This window comes from Oryctolagus cuniculus, chromosome 1, assembly GCF_051225735.1.
Source record: "Oryctolagus cuniculus isolate XC-2025 breed Fujian yellow rabbit chromosome 1, ASM5122573v1, whole genome shotgun sequence".
Classification (NCBI taxonomy): domain Eukaryota; kingdom Metazoa; phylum Chordata; class Mammalia; order Lagomorpha; family Leporidae; genus Oryctolagus; species Oryctolagus cuniculus.
In genome coordinates, this window is record NC_142867.1 from 54945551 (window position 1) to 54969714 (window position 24164).

General features: G+C 56.6%; 1 protein-coding gene across 1 annotated transcript in view; it reads left to right on the forward strand.

Annotated features, from left to right (window-relative positions):
- The window catches only part of GALNT18 (polypeptide N-acetylgalactosaminyltransferase 18), a 353053-nt gene extending 329531 nt beyond the window's left edge, over positions 1–23522 (forward strand). Inside the window, exons 10-11 of the mRNA XM_008266222.5 lie at positions 9183–9347; positions 23094–23522. Of these exons, the coding sequence (XP_008264444.1) occupies positions 9183–9347; positions 23094–23240 (312 nt within the window). The 3' untranslated portion in view covers positions 23241–23522. The remainder of the gene's footprint in view (positions 1–9182; positions 9348–23093) is intronic.
- The last annotated feature ends 642 nt before the right edge of the window (positions 23523–24164 follow it).

The window sequence follows — 24164 nt, forward strand, 5'->3', positions numbered from 1 at the left end:
CAGCTGCACTTCCCCAGTGCCCAGCTCAAGAGAGACCGCACAGAGGGTGCTGGTTGAATTGAACTGGATCAGCTGCTGACTGATGGGCTGCATGTCAGCTACAACCTTTGCCCCCAAAACTGGGCGGGGCAGGGGTGGTGGTGGGGTCCATGGCTTAACTTCACCTGTTCCCCAACTGCCAGGGAGACAGGGAAGCTCCGAGCTCTGGAACCCTGCCTGGCACATTTGGGCTGTTCACAGCTGTTTTCCATTCCTCATGGGCCCTAGTGCTGTGGCTGGTGGACTTAAGATCATTCCGGAAATGACTCCCATTCGTTCCTGATTTAGCATCTGTGCACCATGGCCGTCAGCACAGTAATGAACCTCTGTGCCCCGGGGTTAATGGCCAATGATCAAACCCTCAAATCAGCTCTCCCTGTCTGCAGAGAGGCCTCCAGCTCATTCTTTGGTAAAGAGGACAAGGAGCCCGTTCCTCATACTCGCTGTGGATATCACCGTCGCTGCTCTGTACCTTGGGATTTCATAAAGCAAGGCTTTCCCTCCTTATCCCTCTGCCCCTCCACATCCGGTAGCCTGTCCGCTGCTTCCCTGAACCCCCACTCCCAGGCCAGTCGGATCCGAGACAGGGGCCACAGAGGTGGGGTAGGTGAAAGCCGTGCAGCCGGGCCTGCCGTCCCCTCCCTCCTGGCCTTTACTTGCCCTCCTGCGGAGACACTGGTCCCTGTGGCCAGGCTAGAAGCTGCATTTTAACCTTCACACCAAATGCATCTTCAGGCTGAGAAGTGGGGGTCAGGAGAGCTTGCTGGCCAAGAAGTGAGGGGTGGGCGGAGGTGTCGAGCAGAGTCCCAGGTCGGCCTGACTTGGAGGTCCTTGCTCTTCCTATCCCACCAGGCCACTTTCTCCCCAGACAGGTGGTTCTGGAACATTCATTCACATGCAGCAGCCTTGCCTGCAGGGCTCATTCAGACTGCGCTTATGGGCCCCACTCAGGATTCTGACTGAGTAACTGTGGGGCTGGACTCAAACATGTGCATTTCTTTTCTTTTTTTAATATTTATTTGTGTATTTGAAAGTCAGTTACAGACAGAGGGAGAGATCTTCCATCTGCAGGTTCACTACCCAGGTGGCCACAATGACCAGGGCTGAGCCAAACAGAGCCAGGAGCTTCACCCAGGTGTCCCACGTGAGTGCAAGGTCCCAAGCACTTGGGCCATCTTCTGCTGCTTTCCTAGGCCATTAGCAGGGAGGGAGCTGGATTGGAAGTGGAGCAGCCGGGACAGTAATCAGTGCCCATGTGGGATGCTGGCATCACAGGCAGCAGCTTTACCTGCTACACCACAGTGCCAGCCCCTAAGATGTGCATTCCTAACAGGTTCCCAGATGATGCTGTACCACACCTTGTCCTAAGCCAGGGGCCCTCCGAACCTCTTGACCGCCCTCCTCAGAACCTTGGAAGCAGTGCCCCTGCAGAGAGGGCTCCTGCTGGAACCCACATGAAGAGGGAGACTTGGAATCCAGAGTCACAGGTGGTGCCCTGCAGTTCATCTAGGCTACACGTTAGCATCGCCTGGAATATACCCATGCCTAGGCCCCAGGCCCGAGACAGTGGTTTCTCGGTCCTGCAGCTCCCCAGTGGTTCAGCTGTGGTGCACCTAGCCTGATGATGTAGGGCACCTCTTTGAGACTCATGTGCTCCCAAATCTTCCTCCTGAGATCCAGCCCCCAGCCTGGCCATCCCTTAGCAACCTCGGCCAGCCCCCGCCCCTCCATTTTGCAGTCACCACCTTATGTGTGGATGAGCTGGCAGGGAGCCCTAGACCCCCACCTGCAGGGGTGCTGAGCCCGTTCTTGGGAGTCCCCAGGACCCAGCAGGAACAACTGATAGAAACAGCCCTGCCAGTCCCATTGCTGGCTCTGAGGAGAGGCGGTCAGGTGGCCCTGGGAGCCCAGCTCTGGGCCTGGGTCGGCTTCAGCCCAGGGCCCGCGAGTGGGTGCAGGTGGTGCTTCAGCTGCAGTCCAGGCTGTGGAGAATCCTGGCGGGGAATGGGGAGGGCCGCTCCTCCTGGGCAGGGGGCCGTGGGCCCTGACAGGCCAAGAACCCAGCCTCGCTCGGAGCTTCTCCTCGGGCAGGGAGGGGAGACGGCAACTGCCTCCATGTGCACCTCAGCAAGGTCTTTAAACCTTGCAGCCTCAGTTTCCTGTGGGGCCGATGCTGTGGCGTAGCCGGTAAAGCCGCCGCCTGCAGGACCGGCACTGCATGTGGGTGCCCATTCGTGCCCCAGCTGCCCCACTTCCAATGCAGCTCCCTGTTAATGCCCTGGGAAAATCAACAGAATACTTTGGCCCCTACCACCTATGTGGGAGACCCAGAGGAAGCTCCTGGTTCTTGGCTTCAGCCTGGCCCAGCACTGGCTGTGGCAGCCATCTGGGGAGTGAATCAGCAGACGGAAAACGCATTCATTCTCTCTGTCTCTCTGTCTCTCTCTCTCCCCACCCTTCAAATAAACAAATACATGTTTTGCTTTGTTTTTTTCAAAATCATTGGGGTGGAGGGTGGCCTGCAGCATAGGAAGTGTCTGGCAGAGGGCCTGGAAACTAGGTGGATGGAAATCTGTTTTCTCCTCTGTCTTCCCTTACAAGGACCTGCCACCCCCACCTGCCATGGCAGAGTCCCCACCAGCGAGGTGATGCTTGATGCCTAGGGGCGGGGGAGGGTCCTAGTGAAAGGCCCCACGCCAGCCCCCAAGAGGCCGGGCCCACCTCCAGGCTGCCGGCGTGGGAAGGCTGCTGAGGACGGCCTGGCAGGGGTGCCCACCTGTGCCCTGCAGAAGGGGCCTTGTCTGGAGGGCAGCAGGTAGGCCAAGGGGAACCTCCCACCCAGGGGTCCTTGCGGCCTTGGCTCTGTGGCCCTGGGGGCAGGCACGGGAGTCGCTCCTCCTGCCCCCACCTGCGGGAGTGGAGGACGAGACCCAGAGCTGCTGGTGCTTTTACCTGTGCTGGTGGTTTCTCTCGTACCCTGGTATCATCTTGCATCAGCATGAAATGGCCCTACTGAGCGGCATGGGGCTGAGCAGAGAATGAGCTGAATCAATCACGCAGGCTGCCCAGGAGCTGAGTGGTGGAGGATGCCGTTCAGGGCCCCAGGGCAGGGGGGTGAGGGTTGTAAAACATCCACAGATGCCGTAATGGCTCGCTCAGCCCCTGACGCAAGCTGCAGATGGGATGTTGCTGTCTCAGCACTTCACCCACCCTTTATTCCAGGCCTTTTAATAAAGGGCCCTCCAGTCCTACCGCACCCCCTCAGTCCAGGCCCCCAGCATGGCTCCAAGGGAGGCCTGACTCCCAGCTGCCCCGCTCCCTCCAGCCCGGTCTCTGGAGCTGGAGTGACCCTGGAGAGGCGGGCGAGGGAGGTGGTCACCCTGGCTCTGGAGTCAGACTTTCTCTGATGTCCTAGCCACTGACCACCCACTGTGTGACTTTGGACCTGACCTTTACCTCTGTTTCCTCTTATACAAGGTGGGGGATGAAATAGTAGTGCAAGTCGAGCATCTGAAATCCACAACTGTTTGGGTGCCCACGTGAGGCCACAAAGGGACAATTCCACACCTGAGCTTATGTCATGGATGAGTTGCAATCAAAACACAAGCACATTAAAAATAAACTAGAGGCCGGCTCGGCGGCTCACTTGGCTAATCCTCCGTCTGTGGCGCCGGTACCCCAGGTTCTAGTCCCAGTTGGGGCGCCGGATTCTGTCCTGGTTGCTCCTCTTCCAGGCCAGCTCTCTGCTATGGCCTGGGAAGGCAGTGGAGGATGGCCCAAGTGCTTGGGCCCTGCACCCGCATGGGAGACCAGGAGGAAGCACCTGGCTCCTGGCTTCCTCCTGGCGCGTCGGCTGTGATGGTCATTTGGGGGGGTGAACCAACGGAAAAGGAAGACCTTTCTCTCTGTCTCTCTCTCACACTGTATAACTCTACCTGTCAAAAAAAAAAAAAAAAAAATTCTAGAAAAAGGTGCCGGCACTGTGGCATAGTGTGTTAAGCCACCGCCCACAGTGCCGGCATCCCATATGGGTGCCAGTTCAAATCCCGACTGTTCCACTTCCAATCCAGCTCACTACTATGGCCTGGGAAATCAGCAGAAAATGGTCCAAGTCCTTGGGCCCCTGCATCCGCATAGGAGACCCAGAAGAAACTCCTGGCTTCAGATTGGCCCAGCTCCAACCATGCAACCATTTGTGGAGTGAACCAGCAGGGGGAAAACCTCTTTCTCTCTCTCTCTCTCTCTCTGTCTCTCTGTCTCTCTGTCTCTCTGTCTCTCTCTCTGCCTCTGCCTCTCTGTAACGCTTCCTTTCAAATAATAATAAAAAAAACTTAAAAAAAATATCAAGTAAGAAGCAAGGCCCCTTAAAAAATATTGTAGAAAAGCTTCGTCAGGCTATGTGTGCTATGTGTGTAAGGTATACCAGGGTACTTCAAAAAGTTTGTGGAAGACAGAATTAAAAGAGAAGTTATTTTGGTGCAAATCAAATTGAAATCCATGCATTTGAGGAGTCTTCAGAAAGTTTATGGGAAATGCATATGAAAAAAAACCAGGGTGCCTTTTAAAACTTTTGCACCAAAATAAACTGATCTTTTCATTCCACTTTCCCCACACAGTTTCTGAAGTATCCTTGCGTAGGAATCATAAGTGAATTTCGTGTTTAGATGTGGATCCCATCTGCAGGCTAGCTTGTTATACATATACAAATATTCCAAAATTTGGAAAAAAAAAAAAAAAAAACAGCTTCAGAACACTTGTGGTCCCAAGCATTCCAGATAAGAAACGCTCAGCCTGTACCTGCCTCACAGAGTTGAGATTAGGGTTGAAAGAGATAAGCACATGAGTGAGTTCATGCCTGGTCCATAGTAAGAGCTAAAGAGCTTTCAGCTTTTGTGTTTGCAGCCGAAGGCGAGGTTTCTCAACAGTGGTGCTGGTGATGTTTGGGGCCAGAGAGTTCTGTGCTGTGGGAGGCTGTCCTGTGCATCTGGGGTATTGGGCAGCATCCCTAACTTCTCCCTGCAAGGTTCCCTAGCAACCCCTCTCCCCCTGCCTCTGCTGTCATGACAACTGAAAATGTCCCCAGACATGCCCTTGCTGGGCACAGGTACCCCCTGTGGGGGATGCCAGCTCTAAGCCGCCTCTCACTCAGGCCCTCAAGGCTCCCCGTTGCTCCGAAAGCATCGCTGTGCTTGCTGGGCCTGCGGGCACTGAAAGTGGGGCACCTTGTACAAAACTGTTTCCTCTTTTGTTGTGCTCAGGCCATTGATTGATCCAAGGCTGGGCTTCTGACAGGTCCGAGTGAGGACTTGAGGGATTCCTGCTGGCTGAATGTCTGTCTGCGATCCGCTGGCTTTGTGGCTGCGCCGGTCCAGATGCACTTTGTCGCTTGCTTTCTAAATACCAAACCACTGTCTGCCTCTGTTATGATTTTCCCAGGCTCTGGAGCCATAAGCAGCTCAGTGGCAGCTGTACCAGATAGCAGGTGCACACGCTGCCCTCCAGAACACTTCAGACAAACCACGTGGATGAAACTGATTTCCACGATTACCTGGGTGGCCGCTGGCACCTGCAGAGCCTGCCTGGGGAGGAGAGCCAACCCCGATGGTGGGGACGACTGGGGATGGAAGTGACGGTTCCCTGGCCATCTCAGCTTGTAGCTCACGCTCCTGAGCCACCTGGAATCAGGGTCCTGCACACAGGGCGGCTCAGAGCTCCACTGTCCTCAGCTCAGGGGCATCAACGGGTGCACACGTGTTGGAGAGGGGCCCCGGCGGCAAGCTGAGGCCCTGTACTTCTGCGTATTCAGGAAGGCTTTCTGGAGGGGCCGAATTTTCACTGCTGTTTCCAGAGTAGCAAGGGTGAGGGTGAGTGAGAAGAGGAGCTAGAGACAGTCTGATCTTGGTGTGATCGGGGCCGTTGCTTCCCAACTGGCTGGGTTCCCACTGGGCTGTGGCCCCTGCTGGACAGGGGCCATCATCTCTGTGTCCCTAGAACAGAGGGACACAGGGGCTATTTGTCGGTTGAATGGTCACGTAGGTGAGATGTCTAATGGCACAGCTGTTTCATTTCCTAAATCCCACCAGTCCACGAGTTCTCCCTGAGGCCCAGCCAGCTGGAAGTCACAGCAAGCCATCGGCCTTTTCTGGGTGGTGGCCTGGAAGTCCAGCCCACGCCATGTTGGTCTCAGGAGTCCAATTAGTGCCCCACCTCTTACCCAGGGAGGTTTGAAGAGGCTCCCCTGGCCTCTGTGTCCTGGATACGGTTCCACATGGAGATGGCCATTCTGCCTGCACTCAGCCCCTGCCCCCAGCATTGATCACCCCGATTCCTCACCTCCGTTGAGAGAAGAATCACATTAGTAATGTTGACGCCTATCCCCATGGTTCTATGGAGGCAACCACAGAGTGGGTCCTAGCTATGGCAGGTGTCTTCCGCTGCCCCTCCAGACACACTGGCCACCTTGAGAGGCTGACTTTATGCAGCGTCTCACCGGGCTCCAGCTGGGCTCGTCCAATGGGCTGACCCAGTGGGGAGGGCGAGCGAAGTTGGGGTATGTGTGCAACACCCCTCACCACTTCCCCCAACCCGTCTCTCAAGGAAGCCCTCTCTACATAACTGGGCTGTCTCTGCTCATCCACTGAGCCCTGGGTGGCGACAGCTCCACGTCCACGTTCTCTCCCTGTGGCTCCCTGACACCCACTCATGTCTTTGAAAATTGTGCCTTTTATCCCGTGTCCCCAGATTCCCCCACCTCAAGCATGGTCTCCCTTTCCCCTTGAGATTTTGACTCGTGCACTGGGTCACGGCACTCCTTATGTCTCGGGGCAACCCTGCCTGCCCTGTCCCCCCTCGCTGCGTCCCTGAAGGCCCTTCTGAGGGTTGGAGAGAACCGGTTCATGAAGAGCCGCCCTCACCTGCCTCACCTGCCCTGGCCCCTCTGTGCCCTGCACCCACGTTTAAAAGGTATTCGTCAGCTTCCTCTTTACTACAGCAAAGGATGCTTCATTTTACCAGCTTGGATTAATGGACAGTGTTTGCCAGTGGGGACTTCTGAACAGTTCGAGGCTCCCTGGATACGCTAACCTAACACAGAGAAGTGCGCTTCCTGGGTTTGCCCGGGGCAGCAGAGGGGATGGAGTGTTAGTTCCTGTTGTAATGTGAGCAGCAGAGCTGATGAACCCTGTGAGTTCTCACTTCGAGCCCCTGCGGGGAATCACTGCTGTGGGGTGAGCTTGAAGACTGAGGGTCTGTGGCTTCCCCACAGGACAGAATAAAGCCACAGAGCACGGGATGCCCACACACTCCCTGCTTTTTGTTGTCTGAGAGGCAGAGAGAGAGACAGAGCTCCCATCTGCTGGTTCACTCTCCAAATGCCTGCAAGGGCAAGGGCTGGGCCAGGTGGAAGCCAGGAGCCAGGAACTCAGTCCAGGTCTCCCATGTAAGTGGCAAGGACCCAGGTACCGCAGTCATCACTGTGGCCTCCAGGATCTGCCTGAGCAGGAAGATGAAGCCAGGAGGCAGGGCTGGGATCTGAACCCGGGTACTCGATGTGAGACGCCAGTGTCTCGATCACTGGGGGAACCAGCCACTTCCCCGGCGGCCGCTGTTTCTGTAAATAGAGTGTCACCGTGGCATGGAATTCATTCACATATTGTCTATGGGAATGCTTACACGACAGCTGCAGAGTGGAGTTTGCAGAGACTGTCCTTCTGTATTTAAAAAACAAAAACAAAAACAAAAAACACCCCCAGAGTCCCCGTGGCAGGCCTGACTGCACCTTGGAAAGGCCGGCTTACAGGGTGGGCCCTGGGCTGGCACCTGGGGGCCCGGATGTCAGGAGGCTTCCTGCCGGAACTGGGAAGTGGAGCCCCTTGTGCCTCATCAGATGGTGCAGACCGCCTGTTTCTGCGGAGCGCCTGCTCTCCTATGTGACCAGCACCCACTGGTGGAAACCGGGATGCCGAGTCTGTAACACACTGCCCTGGTCGAGAGCACATCCCGCCATGCGTGCAGTCACACTGCATCACTGGGGAATGGTGCGCATCTCACTGGGAGGGACCCTCGGGCTCACGCTCGTGCCTAGCTCCCCTGACTCTGTGTGGGCCCTTTCCCCTGGCTGATTTGCTCTGTATCCTTTTGCTGTCCTGAGCCATAGCTGTGAGTACAGCTGTCTGTTGAGTCCCATGAATCCTTGTGTGAATCACTGAACCTGGGGGTGATCCTGGGGACCCCCAGCACACCCTCAATGCCGAGCATCTTTGCCACCTGGCCCTTTAAGAACTTTTCCATCCTGTCTCATAGAGAGTCTTTATTTTATTTTATTTTATTTTTTGACAGGCAGAGTGGACAGTGAGAGAGAGAGACAGAGAGAAAGGTCTTCCTTTGCCGTTGGTTCACCCTCCAATGGCCGCCGTGGCTGGCGCACTGCGGCCGGCGCACCGCATTGATCTGAAGCCAGGAGCCAGGTGCTTCCTCCTGGTCTCCCATGGGGTGCAGGGCCCAAGCACCTGGGCCATCCTCCACTGCACTCCCTGGCCACAGCAGAGAGCTGGCCTGGAAGAGGGGCAACCGGGACAGAATCTGGCACCCTGACCGGGACTAGACCCCGGGGTGCCGGCGCCACAGCCGTAGAGAGTCTTAGTGCGGGTGCAGATAATGTGCAATACCTTCTGCTTCCCTCCCCACAGGCCCCCGGAGGCGTGGCCCCGGGCCGGTTTGCTCAGTGTCTATTGGTCAAGTGTAGTATCTGGCATAAAATATGTATGGAGGAAGTCAGCAAGTCTGGACATAATGGCTTCAAAAGATGCCTTTAAAACTAGGGGTGGTGAAATCAATGTTAACAGCTCTGGTCAATGTTTTTCAATGAAAGAGTGGAATAGAAAGCATCGTAGTGCATCGCATACAGTAGGGGTAAGTTTTGGTTCTTGGGAATTTTGTTTCCATGACACATGCAGGCTGGAGGCTTGACTGGATCATCACGTAGAAGGGTCTTCTCTTACCTGTCACCATAGAAACTAGTTCGAAGGCCACTGGACAGAAGGAATCCAGGGTCCTCGCCATGGCCACATTGCCCGCTGCCCGGTGGGCCTCGCGCCTGCCCTTCCTGCTGCATCTCACCTTGTTCCTCCTTCCTGCCACCGCAGAACGTGTACTACACGAGCAGCCAGCAGATCCACGTGGGCATCCTCAGCCCCACCGTGGACGACGACGACAACCGCTGCCTGGTGGATGTCAACAGCCGCCCGCGCCTCATCGAGTGCAGCTACGCCAAGGCCAAGAGGATGAAGCTGCACTGGCAGTTCTCTCAGGTAGCGGCATGCGGCCACGGGCGCCGGGAGGGCAGGGGGCGGCCCGGGCCGCGGCGCGGGGTCCTGGCTCTCACTCTGTTAGCATGTCATGTCAGTGTCGGGAAAGTGAGGCTCAGACAGGACGGTCGCTGCCCACGCTCACACGGGAAGGGGCGGGGCTGGGATGGAAAGCCAGGTCTCTCTTGACTGTAACCTTGGCATTTCTCCCACCCCAGCCTCTTGTCACGAGGGGAAGCCCGGGTCTTCGCTCCGTGGCTGGCTCTGCCACTCTCAGGAATGAGGCTTCCTCACAGGGCGCCATCTGGGGCCGTGTTGTGAAGGGCCGTCCCTGTGTGAGTGGCCAGGGGACAGGCCTCTGCCGAGTCTCCACTAACTCAGGAGCTCTTCACGGGCACTGAGGCTCCTGGTTATACAGTGATGCCCAGGGAGTCAGATCCCAGCTTTGAAGACCGTCTCTGCCCAGAGAATTCACAAAATAGGACCAGTTTTCCCCCCAACACGGTCCTGCCTGGGGAGCTCAGGAGGACAATGTCCGTATCCATGAGTCCAAGTGGCAGAGCCCCCGACTCCAGCCCCAAAAACCCACGTCCTCCCTGGTGAGGAGGAGCCATTGGGGCACTGCAGAGAGCTTTGCAAGTTGCCACCTTGGAGTCCAGTCCTGGTGTCTGGTTAGTGCCCCCTGCATGGGGCAGGGGGGCTGGTAAGGGGACAGCCAGCTGTGTCACACTCTGTGGGCATAGGACATCTTTGACCTGTGTCCTGGGTGTGCAGAACAAGAGGACTCAGGGAGACCCTTAAGTCCTAAATGGGTGGCAAAGTTCATTACTGAGCAGCAAGTTCAAAGCAAAGTCACAGATTTAGGGGCTGGTTAGGGAGCAGGAGCAAAAGCCCAAAGCAGAGCTTTGTGACCCCAGAAAAACAGGTGTCGGGGGGAGCACACGAGGCAGGAGCACTTCTGGAGACAGGGAGAGCATGTGCGAGGCAGCTGCGAGAGTCTAGACTAGGCCTGGAGTTTGGTGAAAGAGAATGGCACACGGGGGCTCGACAGTCTTGCCTGCGTGTTCCTGCCTGTGGGACCTTGGATCAGTGCTGGGAGCTGCCCCAGTGTGTCCCCATGAGACCATGTGACTTGCATGCAGGCTGATTGTGTGCCAGACCCTGCAAGCCTGAGGCCACACAGCTACATGTCTAAGGCTGAGACCTTAGACATGAGGATACGGAGGCACAGACAAGTCATATGCCCAGGGCACACGTGCTCATTGGTATTCATGAAATATTCAAGTTCCTTTTGCTATTTTCTGACGCTTGGGCGGCAGTGGAAGTGGCCACCTGGAAGAGGGCCAGGCTCAGGGCTGAGGTTTGAGGTTCCCCCGTGTCCTCCCACCGCCCACCCTCTTGGTAGAGATGCAGGCTGGTGCAACTGCAGCCGGGTGCTGCCCACAGTGGGCCTGGCCGAAGCACGCATCACTTTCCCACGGAGGGCGTCCAGCTCAGAGAGGCACAGGATGGGGCTCCAATCCCTGCACCTCCCCCTTCAGACTGAGAGGCTCAGCGAGGCCTGGCAGTGTGAGGCCAGGGAGGACCCTGGGTGCATGGGGAGATGAAGGAACCCCTGGGCCCCTGGAGGGGATCGGGGCTGACTTCACCCGAGGACAGGGTCTGTGGGGGTCATGTTGGGGTCTATGGGAGGTGTTTTCTGCTGCCTTCTGCCTCCTCCTGGAAGGGGCAGTGCAAGAAGTCGGTGATGGTGGGATATGGGTGGGGCGGGCCAGGGGACGCCATAATTAACTTGGAATATTCCAGAATGTGTGGGAGCCTGGTCCATTGAGAGGGAAGGAAGGGCATTCCAGGGAGAGGGAACAGCATGTGCAGAGGCAGTGAGACAGTGCACCCAGGCTTGTTGGGACACTGCAGATACTCGGGGTTCTGGGGCGGGGGGGGGTGACCCAAGGACGTGTTTAGATCTGGGCTACAAGGGGAGATTCTAGGAAGGGACACAGGGTTAGGAGTTAAACTCAGGAGGCGGAAATGCAGTCTGAAAGTTTAGCCGTTCCCCTTCCTGCTCCTCTGTGACCCTGGGGCCTTCATGGCCCGGTCCTGCCCCCCAGGCCACTCTCACTAAGGGTCTCAGCCCAGGAGCTCAGCCTTGGGTGGCGAGGGCTGGACACCTTGACCTGTGTGACTAGGAGTCCTCTAGTGGGCCAGCTGCCCTGACTCCGTGCAAGCAGGAGGAGGAGGTGGGGCAGCAGCCGCTGGGGCTGGGCTGCCCTGGGGTAGCCCTGGAGGTCACAGCCAGCTGGGTGCCCGTGACCCTGGAGACTTGTCCTCACATGTCATGTATGTGTCCCACCTCTACAGAGGCCTTGCTCCTCCCAAGGCCCAGAACCAGCAGGGGTCCAGAGCCCTGTGTGCCTGGGAGCCCTGGCGTCTCTGGTCCCAGCATTGCACAGTTGCATGTTACTAAGCCCAGCAAATCTGCCGCAGAATGGAACAACCGAGATAAAGTCACCTGGCCAAGACCACATAGCCTGAGAGCAGGGGAGCTGGCCCTCAAACCTGCTGCTGGCTCCCAGGCCCAGGCTGCTCTGTTGCGCTAGGCCCACGCCCACACACTGCTGCCTCCTTCACGGTCCTGCGGGGGCCCTTCCCACAGGTGCTTGGGGCCTCAGCTGGGGTGACGCAGCAGCTCCATCCCCCAGGTCCATCTCCATGTCCTGGCGCCCATTGCTGGCCCTCCCCAACCCTCCCCTCTCATCCGCCCATCCCTGACTGCAACAAACTCCCCTGGGTTCTTAGAGCAAACACACCCCAGCCCCCTCCTTCCCTCATGGCAGAGCTTGGCCTTGGGCGGCCATTTCAGCACAGGCCTAATGAAAACCCCAGAGGGCTCGGGCAGCCACGCCTTTGATCCTTCCTCCAAAGGGAATCGGCTGGACACAGTACTTTTACATTCCTAATGTGCAGGCCCAGAGCCGCAGCTACCCTCTTGATATTTAGTAATGAACATCTGTGAAATGTTTGCTGAATGCCAAGTGATCAGTATTTATCAAGTGACTGGAATCTGCCCCCCAGCTCTCACTGGTGAGGAATCACTGTGGACGAGGCTGCAAGAAGCCAGAGCCTCTTACGGGACTGAAGTCTTGTGTTTGGGCTGATTTGCTTGCAACAGGTTTTTTGTTTTTGTTGTTGTTGTTGTTGTTGTTGTTTTTAATCTATTTTATGTATTTTAAAGGCAGAGTGACAGAGACAAGAGGAGAGACAGAGAGAGAGATAGAGGTCTTCCATTCCCAAATAGCTGCAACAGCCAGGGCTGGGCCAGGCTGAAGTCAGGAGCCTGGAACCCCGCCCGGGTCTCCCACATGGGTTGCAAGTGCCCAGGTACTTAGGCCATCTTCTGCAACCTTTCCAGCTGCACTAGCAGGGAGGGGATCGGAAGCTGAGCAACCAAGACCTGAACCAGCACTCAGATATGGGATGCGGGCACTGTGGGTGGTGGCTTGACCCACTGTGCCTCAACGCTGGCCCTGCAACAGGTTTTAATCTTTGCAGAGGGGCTGACACTGTGGCATAGTGGGTAAAGCCACCACCTACAGTGCCAGCATCCCTGGGAAAACAGTAGAAGATGGCCCAAGTCCTTGGGCCCCTGCACCTACGTGGGAGGCCCGGAAGAAGCTCCTGACTCCTGGCTTCGGATCAATTCAGCTCTGGCTGTTGTGGCCATTTGGGGAGTGAACCAACAGGTGGAAGATCTCTCTCTCTCTCTCTCTCTCTGCCTCTCCTTCTTTCTCTGAGTAACTCTGACTTTCAAATAAATAAATAAATCTTAAAAAAAAATCTTTGCAGATAGCGTGGGGGTCCTACCGTCTAGAATGTTCTGGTGCAGAGGCTGGGCTGGCAGGAGCTCCGGTGCGTTTACGAGCTGCCTTCTGGTTTTGCATTATGCAGCCTTTACTCTCCCGAGGACCACATTTACGCTGCACACACCCAGCCAGCATTAATTTCAAAATAATCTAGTGTGACTCTCCCAGGTTCTGCTACAAATAAAGCAGGCATTTGCATATCTCCGGGTTCCATCTCATCGCGCAGCTCTTCTGTTTAGCAAACAAAATGTCTTTCCTCTAACCCCCGCCAGCGCTTCTGACTGCTTCAGGCTGAGCCAGAGCAGCGTTACACACTAACACCCAGAAACCACCTCCGACGAAAACCTCTCTTGGCGACACTGATGTACAGGGCTCTGATGAGCGATTTCCCGATGATGAACGCCCTTTCCTTCAGTCGTTCATCAAACATTTATTGAGCGTGGGGGTTTGGCAGGAGGCATGCAGATATGAATCAGACGTGGCCTCTGCCCTCGAGGCGCTCACGGGCGTGTAAACACACAACAAAAGCTGCTGATGAGAGCAGAAACAGACCGCGTCTGTGCGTTCCGAGACTGGTGACCGGCTCTGCCTGCCGAGCCCGGGGACGGCTTCACGGGCGAGATGCGTGTTTGATCTTGGAAGTGGCAGCAGCAGTTTCCAGGCGTGGAAAAGGGAAAGACCATCCCGAGCGAGGGCTGCGTCTGGGCCGGGGCACGAAAGAGCAGAGCACGTTTGAGGAATACGAAGCCGCTGTTCGGCGTGCGTGGAATCCAGAGTTTGCAGTGGGGCCTGCAGGTGGGGGCAGGTGACTGTGGCTGATGAGAGCCGCTTCAAGAAGTCTGGACTTCCCCTTTGAGCAAAGGGAGGGGCCAGGAGGGCTGTAAGCAGATCTGCAAGGTGGGGTCTGAAAGATCCCCTGGCAGCAGAGTGCAGGGTGGGTTGGAAGGAAGGAGTGGGGGTTGAGAAGTGACTTTGGGAGGACCTGTTGTCCCAGGGAGCGGTGGGCATGGGGCCCAGCAGTGGCGAGAGGGCTTTGAGAGACGTCTCACCCTCTGTTAGACTGTGGTGATTACATGCCCATAGTTGGGGCAGGAGGGCGTTAACCCAGGACCGCCTCTGACTCTGGGTTCTAATAACAGTAGGTGGGCAGCAGAGATGTCTCCTGCTAGCAACACACCCGTCTCTACACAGCCAGTGTCTCCCATCTCCGTACCCGCTGAGACGTGGCAACTTGCTGCCCCTGGTTTTTCCTGCTGGTGACTTCTCCTGGTTGAAGGATCTCTAGTGACCGCCTCCTTGGATTAGGAGTGCATTAAGAGTTTGTCTTTCAATCCGTGAAGAGTGCCCTTCATACAGAGATCTGGTGGGGGGCTCTGGGATTTGGTGGTGCAGCATTAGTGAAAGGGGCTTTAGACCAAAGACCCCAGGACTAGTGGGAGGAGAGCAAAGATGGCATCAGGTCACCCCAGATATCTCTGTAGCAGGACACCTGACCAGCAAAACAAGGACTGCCTCTTGGTGTGAAGACACCACCCCATCACCACACCTGCTGTAACTTCGAATGGTTAAGCAATTCCTGGCATGCTCTCTCCAGAGACCTTCTGGAAGGGCTTCCTACCCTAGGAAGGCTGCTGTTGGAATGTGTGTCCTCTAAGCTGCAACCTCTGTAGACCTTTGAATGCATGGCAGGAGGGATGGTGACTGTTTAAGACCAGAAAGACCTCAGGAGGGGCTGAACTCCACCTCCAAGTGCCTGAAGAGCTGCCTGGTGCAAGGCTGAGCAGGCTGCTCCTGTGCAGCTCTGAGACAGGGAGAAACCAAGAGCAGGGGGCTGCTTTCTCATCGAGCTGTCCACGAACGTGGTGTGTTGTGTTCCGGATTGCCCGGATAGAAAGAACCAGCGAGACTCACAGTAATGCAAAGAACAAAGGGACTTTATTTGTAGGTCCAGCATGCTGGGGCCCCAGCCTCCCGTGCAACGCAGTGCTGGGAGACCAAGACCCCTTTTCTTTGTTCCCAGGGTTTTTATAGTTCCCAGGCAAAAAAGTATTACATCCGCATTCCTTTCCCCTCATATGGCCATACATTGAGCCCCCCCATTAGTTGCCCCCCCCCCCCCGCCGCCCTGCCGGACCAAGGATTGCCTGGTGTCAAGTTTCATCTTCTGCCAGGCGCATCCTGGGCCTAGCCTGCCCTTTGTCTTGTGAGAAGCCTGTCATGGCGTGACTCTGGCCTCTCACAGGTGGCTTACAGAGGAGATGGGCTCTGAGGCCATCAGCAGGCCACCAAAGGCTCCATGGCTTTGAATGGCATTGGACTGGGTGGTTTGGGGGCATGCCAACCTGGTAATGCTATAAGTCTAATCTCTGTGAAGTTGCACTCGGGCCCCAAGAAGGGTATACTCCACCTAGAAGCTAGCGTCACTGGGCCACCCTGAGCACACAGCACCGTGAACTTGAGAATGAGCTGAACTCCTCGGATGAAGGTCTTGGCCCCACTTTCTGGAATCATCTGCCCAATACTTTACCCCATGTCCCTCTCTTCTGTCAACCAACAGATGGTTGGACAGGACTGCATCTCACACTTCCCCCATCTGCAGCGCCTAGCTGGAGACACCCAGTGTGCTGTTGAGCAAACGAAGGAGTTGTTAAAAAAAAAAAAACTCTCAGATCGTAATGAAAGGCCTTCAGTGCCAGGTCCCAAGCTGGGTTTGTGGGAGGTGTGAACAGGGCCAGACACTGCCCTCAACAGGTGCACACAGAAGCACAGGTACTTGCTGGGCAGCCATCACTGGACAGCACGTCAAGGACACTTCAAGGTTATAGTTGAGGGTCCTTGCTTAGTTGGAAGATCCTTTGTGACTGCAGTTGGCACAGTGAGCTGATGGTGCACCCCAGCTGCAGATGGTGCTAAGTGGGGTGCTCCAAATAACAGGACACACATGCACATTTTTTAAAGATTTATTTTATTTATTTGAAGCACAAAGTTACAGAGAGGTCTTCCATCCACTGGTTCACTCCCCAAATGGCTGCAATAGCTGGAGCTGAGCTGATCTGAAGCCAAGAGCCAGGAGCCTCTTCCGGGTCTCCCACACAGGTACAGGGGCCCAAGGACTTGGGCTGTCTTCCACTGCTTTCCCAGGCACACTGGCAGGGAGCTGGACCAGAAGTGGAGCAGCCGGCACTTGAACCGGCGGCCATATGGGATGCTGGCACTGCAGGCCAGGGCTTTAACCTGCTGCACCACAGTGCCGGCTCCACACGTGCACTTCTGCTTGTGGGGGGTGCAGAAATATTTTATGCTTACACAGATACACACACTGTACAGAGTGGAGGACAAGGCTATAGGGACATTTTGGAAAAGACAGAATTTGGTGACGTGTCCAACTCTGTCTTGTGCTAATTCCAGACTTTGGGTTCTATACTGAAGTGGGTGCGGGCTCAGGGACACGCAGGGCCGGCCCTCGTGCAGGTTTCGTCTCACTGCAGTGTGTGTGGGTTTTTCAAATGAGCAGCGCTGGGGAGAGCAGCAGAGACGCGTCAGCACCGGGAAGGAAGAGACGCACAAGAGGCTGCCCGGAAGCGAGCAGAGCCCAGAGCCAAACCTGCCTGTCGAGGGCGGGCTGGCTGTGATTTGTGGGAGCTAATGTGGTGCAGGATGACTCACCCAGGCAGCAGTGGACCCATTTGCTCGGCGCATCTCCCGGGGAGCACCACTAGTTCTGCCAAAGAATTTGCCCGCACGCGAGGAGGAGGGGCCTTGCCTTCCTCCCGCCCCAGTGCCCAGATGCTGTCAGCACGTCCAGTGCCGAGAACCTTCTGTGCTGAAAAGAAAGCCTGCGGTCAGCTGTTGCACTGCGGCTCTTAAGTGAAACCGCTTTCCATGGCCGAGACTTAGCAGGGGGCAAGTGTGGAACTGGCCGGTATTGACGAGCTGGCCAAGCCTCGAAACGAATGTTTACTTATTTCAATTGATGGAAGAAGGTACTGCCCTCTTCTGCCTGATCCCACAGAGATGGGGACCAGGTAGGATGCCTCACCTTGGGTGAGATTATCAATTTATCAAGCATTCCTATGGTGCCCACTATGAGCCAGGCACTACCCTGCTTTATAAATATCACTTAACCCCCATGACAGTGCTATAAAGTACCTACAGTGTTCATACCCATTTTACAGTAGAGAGAACTGAGGCACAGAGAGGTTAATTTGTCAAAAGTGAACCTGATAATTCTGCCCCCGGGGTCCATGCTTCATTTTTCAATGTGGTTGCTATTTATTTGTTTAACACACAGAGAGAGAAAGCGAAATCTCCCATCCATTGGTTCACTACCCAAATACCCACAACAGCTGAAGCCAGGACCCAGGAAGTCCATCCAGGTCTGCCAGGGACACGGAAGGTTCCCAAGTTCTTGAGCCATCACCTGCTGCCTCCCAGGGTGTGCCTTAGCAGGAAGCTGTAAACAGGAGCAAAGACAGAGCTGCAACCCAGGCGTTCGGTATGGGCTCTGACAGCTTAACCACAAGGCTAAATGCCCACCCCACCCATGCTTTAAAGCATAGCCCACTGGTGCCTTTGCCTTGCCTCTAGGAATGCAGCCTGATGCTGCCCTGGGAACTTGGGGTCCAGTCTTCCCACCACATGAGGCTCCGGGGTGTGGAGACAGGCGAGCCCCTGCACCCCAGCCTACTCCCTCCAGCCACCTTGCTGTCGCATGTGCCCATCTTCAGCCAGTGGGCCCCACAGCAAGTCCCAGGCCGAATCGCATTCAGGCCAGGTGAGTCCCCTTTAAGGAAGAAAACGCCAGAGTGCTTATTGAATACATGGATTAAGTCGGGTGTTGAATATTCATAATACAGAGAGGCCACTTTACCCTACAAAACACACCTAATCTCAGGGTTTCTTTAACTAGCGTGGAAGTCCCACCCAAGCTTTGAAGTATTTGATTACTAATCATTAACTACTTAACCTGGAAACTTCCGAGCTCTCTGCACTGGAAGCCAGAGGCCCACCAGGCTGCTTGCCGTGGGAAATTAATGAGAAAGGAGAGTGGAACGGGAGCTCTGAGAGCGGCAGCAAAGAGGCAGGACCCAGGCCTCAGTGCACACACAGCCTCCTGCAGAGCCAGGCGGGGGAGCTCAGCACAGGCACCCGGACGCTGCCCCTCGGGGTACACAGGTGCATGGGTGCTGGGTGCAGCCTGTCCCTGAGCCATGACTTGTGTGTGATCCTTTGAGTCCCCCCAGACCAGCAACATGGCCCGCAGCACGTGGGAACCTAAAAAGCCTCATCCCAGACCTAGCGTCCCAGAGTGGCCAGGGGACCATGACCTCCAGTTCCACCCACACCCCTCCCTTCGGCTCTCTAATCCACTTACCCACCCTGCAAGCCCAGGAGGAGCAGGGCTCATTAGTTTGGTGCTGGCTAGGCCACAGTTGGGCTGCCGTAGACACACATTTGGGGAAACCAAGGCAGACAGGTGCTTGGCTGTAGAGCAATCTAGGATCTGCTCTTCCGTGCCTGGGAGGTCGCAGACCACGGCTTCCTTATGGTTCCATGTGCACGTAGTCAGTCTTCTGTTTCTAGACACGGACTGGGCTCCCCGAGGTGCCGTGTCTCCTTATTGATGGAAGCCCAGAGTGGCTCAGCCCTCTCTGGGGTCATGTGGCCAAGGCCAGGCGCAGGGCCCCGTGCCCATGCCCTTTCCAGAGAGGCCCAGAGAGAGGAGGAGCCAGGCTCGGGGCTGGCCGATAAGTAGCCATCTTCATTCTATACGTTCCACTTCCGATTTTTCTTTTTAACTGCTGTTTCCATATTTAATTTGGGTTCCGTTCCAATTAAGCTCTCTGTATGCTGCGGCTTCTCTCCTGCCAGGTTTAATTGCCCTTATTTCAATTCTTTAATTAAAAGTATTGTGTGTTTCCAGATTCTGTAGCTGTGGTACACAAATAGTCTAGGTGACTTGACTGGTAAACCCGAGCCGCTGTGGCCTGCAGAGAGAGTGAGAGAGGAGCTGGTCAGGGTCTCAGCGTCCACCCCCAGCCCAGAGCCTGGGATGGGCCCTGAGGCTGCTCGCGGGGCCCGAAGTGTGGGAACTGGAGTCTGCTAACAGCGTCCTGCCTCCTCCTTCCTCCAGGGCGCTGCACCCAACACAGCCCCGGGAGTGGCCTGTTTAACACACCCGTCAGATGTCACTCACAGAGCCCAAGCCTGTTCTGTGGCCCACGAAGGCCCACACAACCCTCTCCCCACCCTTGCGGACCCCACCTCCAGCTCCCTCAGCCTAAGTCAGTGTCTCTGAGACAGGCATGGGGTGGGATAAATGGTGGAGTGGGGCTGGTCACTAACCCCAGTGAGAAACAGTGAAGGGTTCCCAGCCTGACTGACGCTGTGACCCTGGCACGTCTCCCAGCCTCTCTGAACCTCAGACTCCTGTTCTGTGAAATGGGAATGGTTGTCATCTCCACCTCACAGTGCGTGCTGAGCGTCTGGGCCAGTGCTGTGCACGTGATAAATGAGCACCATGAAGACTTCTGTCTCACGCACGGAGCCTGCACACAGAACAGGACCAGGCTGGCCGTGAACTCACAGAAGGGCCTTCAGTAGAGGCAAGGCAGACTCTGCGATTCTGGTGATTGGAGGTCGCATGGAGAGAGGAAGAGAGCTGAGCTTGCTTGGTGGTAGGGCTGAAGGCTGAGAAAGACGGTGCAGGTGGCAGCTTGCAGAGGGGTGGGGGGCGGGACGGTGCCAGTGGCAGGCTCTCTCTGGCAACAAAGAGGGACAGCATGCTTCCTGTGTACTGAGCACATCGTGGTCCGGGTCAGGGGGGTGCCTGGGAGACGCCAGCGGTGCTTCTCAGATATCCTACTCCCTCTGCCCTCCGGACATGGCCAGGGGCCCCATGCAAGGGCAGCATCGCAGGCCTGGATGCACTTGAGTGACCGCCAGAGAAAGAGGGGCCATGGCCTCCTGTGTCACAGACAAGTTCCTCCATGCTTTGGGAGCCCAGTGGCTGCTGAGGAGGTACCGAGCACCCGAATCTTCCACGGGGAGCCCGGGGCCCTGGGGCTGGCCCCCTTTCTGCTGTGGTTTTACAGCTGGCAAAGGGGTCCCCACAGTCCTCTGCCCAGCCTCCCCGTATTTAGGACAGAAAGTATCCTCTGGCCTGACGGGCAGTGAACCGGAGGCCCTGTCCAAGGCCTCACAGCTGACACCCAGACAGGAAGCCTGGTGTCAGTGCCTCCTCTTCCTGCCCAGCGCACACTCGCCCCTGCCTGTCCCTGCCCCCTGCTTCCTAGAGGAGCCCAGCAGGGCTGAGGCAGCGGCTGGGGAGGCGTCGGTGAGGAGCCAGCTCCGAGGCGGGCTCTGCGGTCACCAGGTCTTACCCAGAAGCCCTAGAAACCTGGGCTGGGCAGAGCCATGGGCTGGCCTGGCCTAGAGCAAGTGTCACAAGGGAAGCCTTTGTGTCCAAAAGTCCAGCCTTTGATGGACGGGACAGCTCGAGGCGCACATGGAGCTCAGGCGTGTGCTGTGGCCCGGGGCCGGCTGGCGGCTGGGCTGAGAAAGGGGCTGCGGCGGGGCTGGGCTGGGCTGGGCTGAGCCTGTGTCTGCCCCTCAGGGCCCTCCTGAGGAGCCCAGGGAGCTCACGGAGAGCAGGCTGCTTCCCCTTCCTGCTGTGCTCTCCCTGCGGCTGGGACAGAGGCGCTGCTCTTCCCCGGGAAAGGCTGGGAGCCAGCAGGTGCAGGGGGAAGGGACCCGATCGCCTCTCTAAGTCCCTTGTGAGGGAGCTGGGTTTGTTGTTTTAATATTTTTAACAGAGCAATAACTCACATGCATACAGAAGTATACGCAAAACACACATGTTCAACTCATCAAAGCAAAGCAAATATCCCGGTAGCCACCAACCAGCACCCTAGAAACACCACCCCACTCCTGCTACCTGCCAATCATCTTCCCACTCCCTTCTCCTCAAAGGGGAGCACCATCCTGACTTGGACACTGTGGCTTGATTTTGCCTGTTTGAGAAGTTTCTATAAAGAGCATCATGAAGTTTCTATAAATAGAATAGTTTCTATAAATAGCATCATGTATGTATTCTTTTGCTGGAGGTTGTGTTGGTGAGGGGTCTCCTTACTGAGTGTAGCTCTAGCTTGTTTTCATTGTTGTGTAGTATTCCATCGTACAGACCACAGGCCACTTGTCCGCTCTATCTTGGTGGATGTTTGGGTCGGTTCCAGGTCGGAGCTTTAACCATCACATTTCTCAGTGTCCAGGTGCGCATTGTTGGCACACACGTTTCCAGTGGAATCCTCGGGGCATAGCGGTGTGTGCTCACCTTCAGTAGCTGCTGCTCGCATCCAGGAGACTGCTGGTTTCGCAGGTGGTTGTGGGACGGAGTCTCAGTGTTCTCCGGAGATGTCAGTTGTTAGCACAGGGATGGCCGTGACACACTCATGACGGCTTCCTTACAGAGGGTTCTACCATCCCCCCATGTCCCGGCGTGCTGCCCACCCTGGGCTGCAGAAGGCACCAAGGGAGTGTGTCAAGCCCGCGGGGTGGAGCCGAGGTGGGAGTGGGGATGTGGGTAGGAGAGGGAGGCTTCCTTGGGGAATGAGCAGGCTCCGGGCTTTGAGACATGACTGCGGCCTCGCTGCTCCCGAAGCAGAGAAGGACCCCAGGCTAAGGCTGCAGCTTGTTCAAAGTCCAGGAACCCTGAGATCATGCAGATGAGTTCAGAGAGCCACAGGGAGTTCTGATATGCCATGGCAAAAGGTGTGGAGCCTGGGGGTGCTAGAGAGAGACGCAGGACCAAGCCATAAAGGTCTTCCGTGCCGCACCACAGTGCCTAGGCTGGGTCCTCCTGCCAGCGTGCACTGGGGAGACCATTCCTTGCCTCTGGTGGTTGGCAGGGAGCTCCGTTAGGAGGCCGGTGTGGTTGTCCCTGTCCCTGGGAGAGACGTCGGGGACCCAGTCCTGGGCAAGTGTGATGGAGCAGGTTAGAGACAGCCCCGAGGGCAGGGTGGGAGTCGATGCAGAAGGGAGGATGGGTGAAGGAAACTGCCTGGGTTTCCCACGCAAACATCCGTTATCACCACGCTGGGAACCCCAGGGAGAGTGGGCTCTGGGGGCAGGGGGAGTTGGCCGAGAAGTCAAGTGCCAGCAAGCTGCAGGGGCCACTGACAAGAACCCCACCCCAGCAGTAACGCTCACCCAGGAGGCCAACGTCCAGCACAGCACTGGTCACTCAGAGACACTCAGTCCACACTGACGGCCTGGGCCCCTCACCGAGCCCTGCACGGGTCCCCCACAGCTAAAGTGGACGGCTTCCTCTTTGCCGTGGGGCTTCTCTGGGGAGCAGGACACTGCTTCCTTCAAGGGGCTTTGGGACATTCACTGAGTATGCCTGACCAGGAACATTCCAGATCATTCGTTGCATGGAGGAAACCAGGTGTCTCCAGGGCTAGGGGAGACCAATAGATGGGATCCAGGAGCCTGAGCAGAGGTCTACTTGGGGGCTGGGCCCTGGAAACAGGAGGCACAAGGCCGCAGGCGATACTCGAATGCTGGTCACCACAGGGTGGCCCTGAGGAAGCTGCTTTTCACAGCAGGGCCCAGCCCTGGGGCTAGGAACAAACCTGCCTGCCCCGTCCATGCAGGTAGACAGAAGTCCTTGCAAAGAACTGGGCACCGGGAAGAAAACAGACACAGGTCCAGCCTTTGGGTGGAGTCCAACATGTCAGAGATGGGGGTGTCTGGGGTTTCGTGAGAATGCTGAACCCAGGCATGTGGCCGCACCTAACTCCAGCCCCCACCGGTCGCAAGGCCCGAGACTGCCCATATCGGCCTGCACTGCCCGTGCCCTCTGACCTCCCTGTCCACCCGGCTCTAGGGAGGCCCCATCCAGAACCGCAAGTCCAAGCGCTGTCTGGAGCTGCAGGAGAACAGCGACCTGGAGTTCGGCTTCCAGCTGGTGTTGCAGAAGTGCTCGGGCCAGCACTGGGGCATCACCAACGTCCTGCGGAGCCTGTCGTCCTGACCCCGCCCCCGAAAGCTGCCACCCGCCCCTTTGCTACTGTGTAGCACCTGCCACAACGTCCGTCGCCTGCTGTCCACGTGGGGTTGTTGGGAGTCTTGGGGAGCCAGGTTAGTGGGGACCCCCAAAAAGAGCTTTGTATTTCCTATGCGATTTTCATGGAGTTTCTAGGAAGATGCTGAATGATGGGTGAGGGGATAATATCATAAACTATTTTGCAACTGTAAATAGGGGACAAATGGAAAATATTTATAACTGACAATAAAACGCGATTGATTAAGAAAAGGTTTTATGTGGTCATTTGGTGCTCTGTGGGGATCCAGGCCTGGCTCCTCTGATCTGGGAGGTCTTGTGGCCAAAGGTGTGCCCCTGTTTGCCCTTCCTGCTTCACATCCCTAGGGAAGCGAGGAGGGAAACTCTGCCGGCACAGCGAGTGTTTAGTGCAGGCTGCCAGCCAGCTTTGTTAGGCCCAGGCAGCAAGAAGCACACTGCGACCTCAGGCCCCTCCCAAGGCAGGGGCCTCCCCAGGGACAGCTCTACGTCTTCATTCCTGAGGCCTCCCCATGCCCACTGGGCTCCCAAGCCTCATTGGCCGGGCCCCAGGCTGCCACGAAGTCCCCTCCTTCCCCCAGCCAGAGCTGTCCGCAGACCAGCCCCTCTGCAGGGACACTGGCCCGTGTCCATTTGCTAAGACAGGTGGAGCTCTTCCCGCAAGTCCCGATGCTTTAGCTTCCTGCGACACAGCGCCACACGCTGGTTGGCTTGAACAGAGAATCCTGGCCTCGCCGCCCTGGAGGCAGGGAGTCTGAGACTGGAGGGCAGCAGGGTCCCTTCTTGCTGAGCACACAGAGGTTAGAAGGTCCGCTCCGTGCCCTCGTCCTGGCTTCCGGCGGCCACAGGCCTGTGGGTGGCCATCGTCTCCTGCGT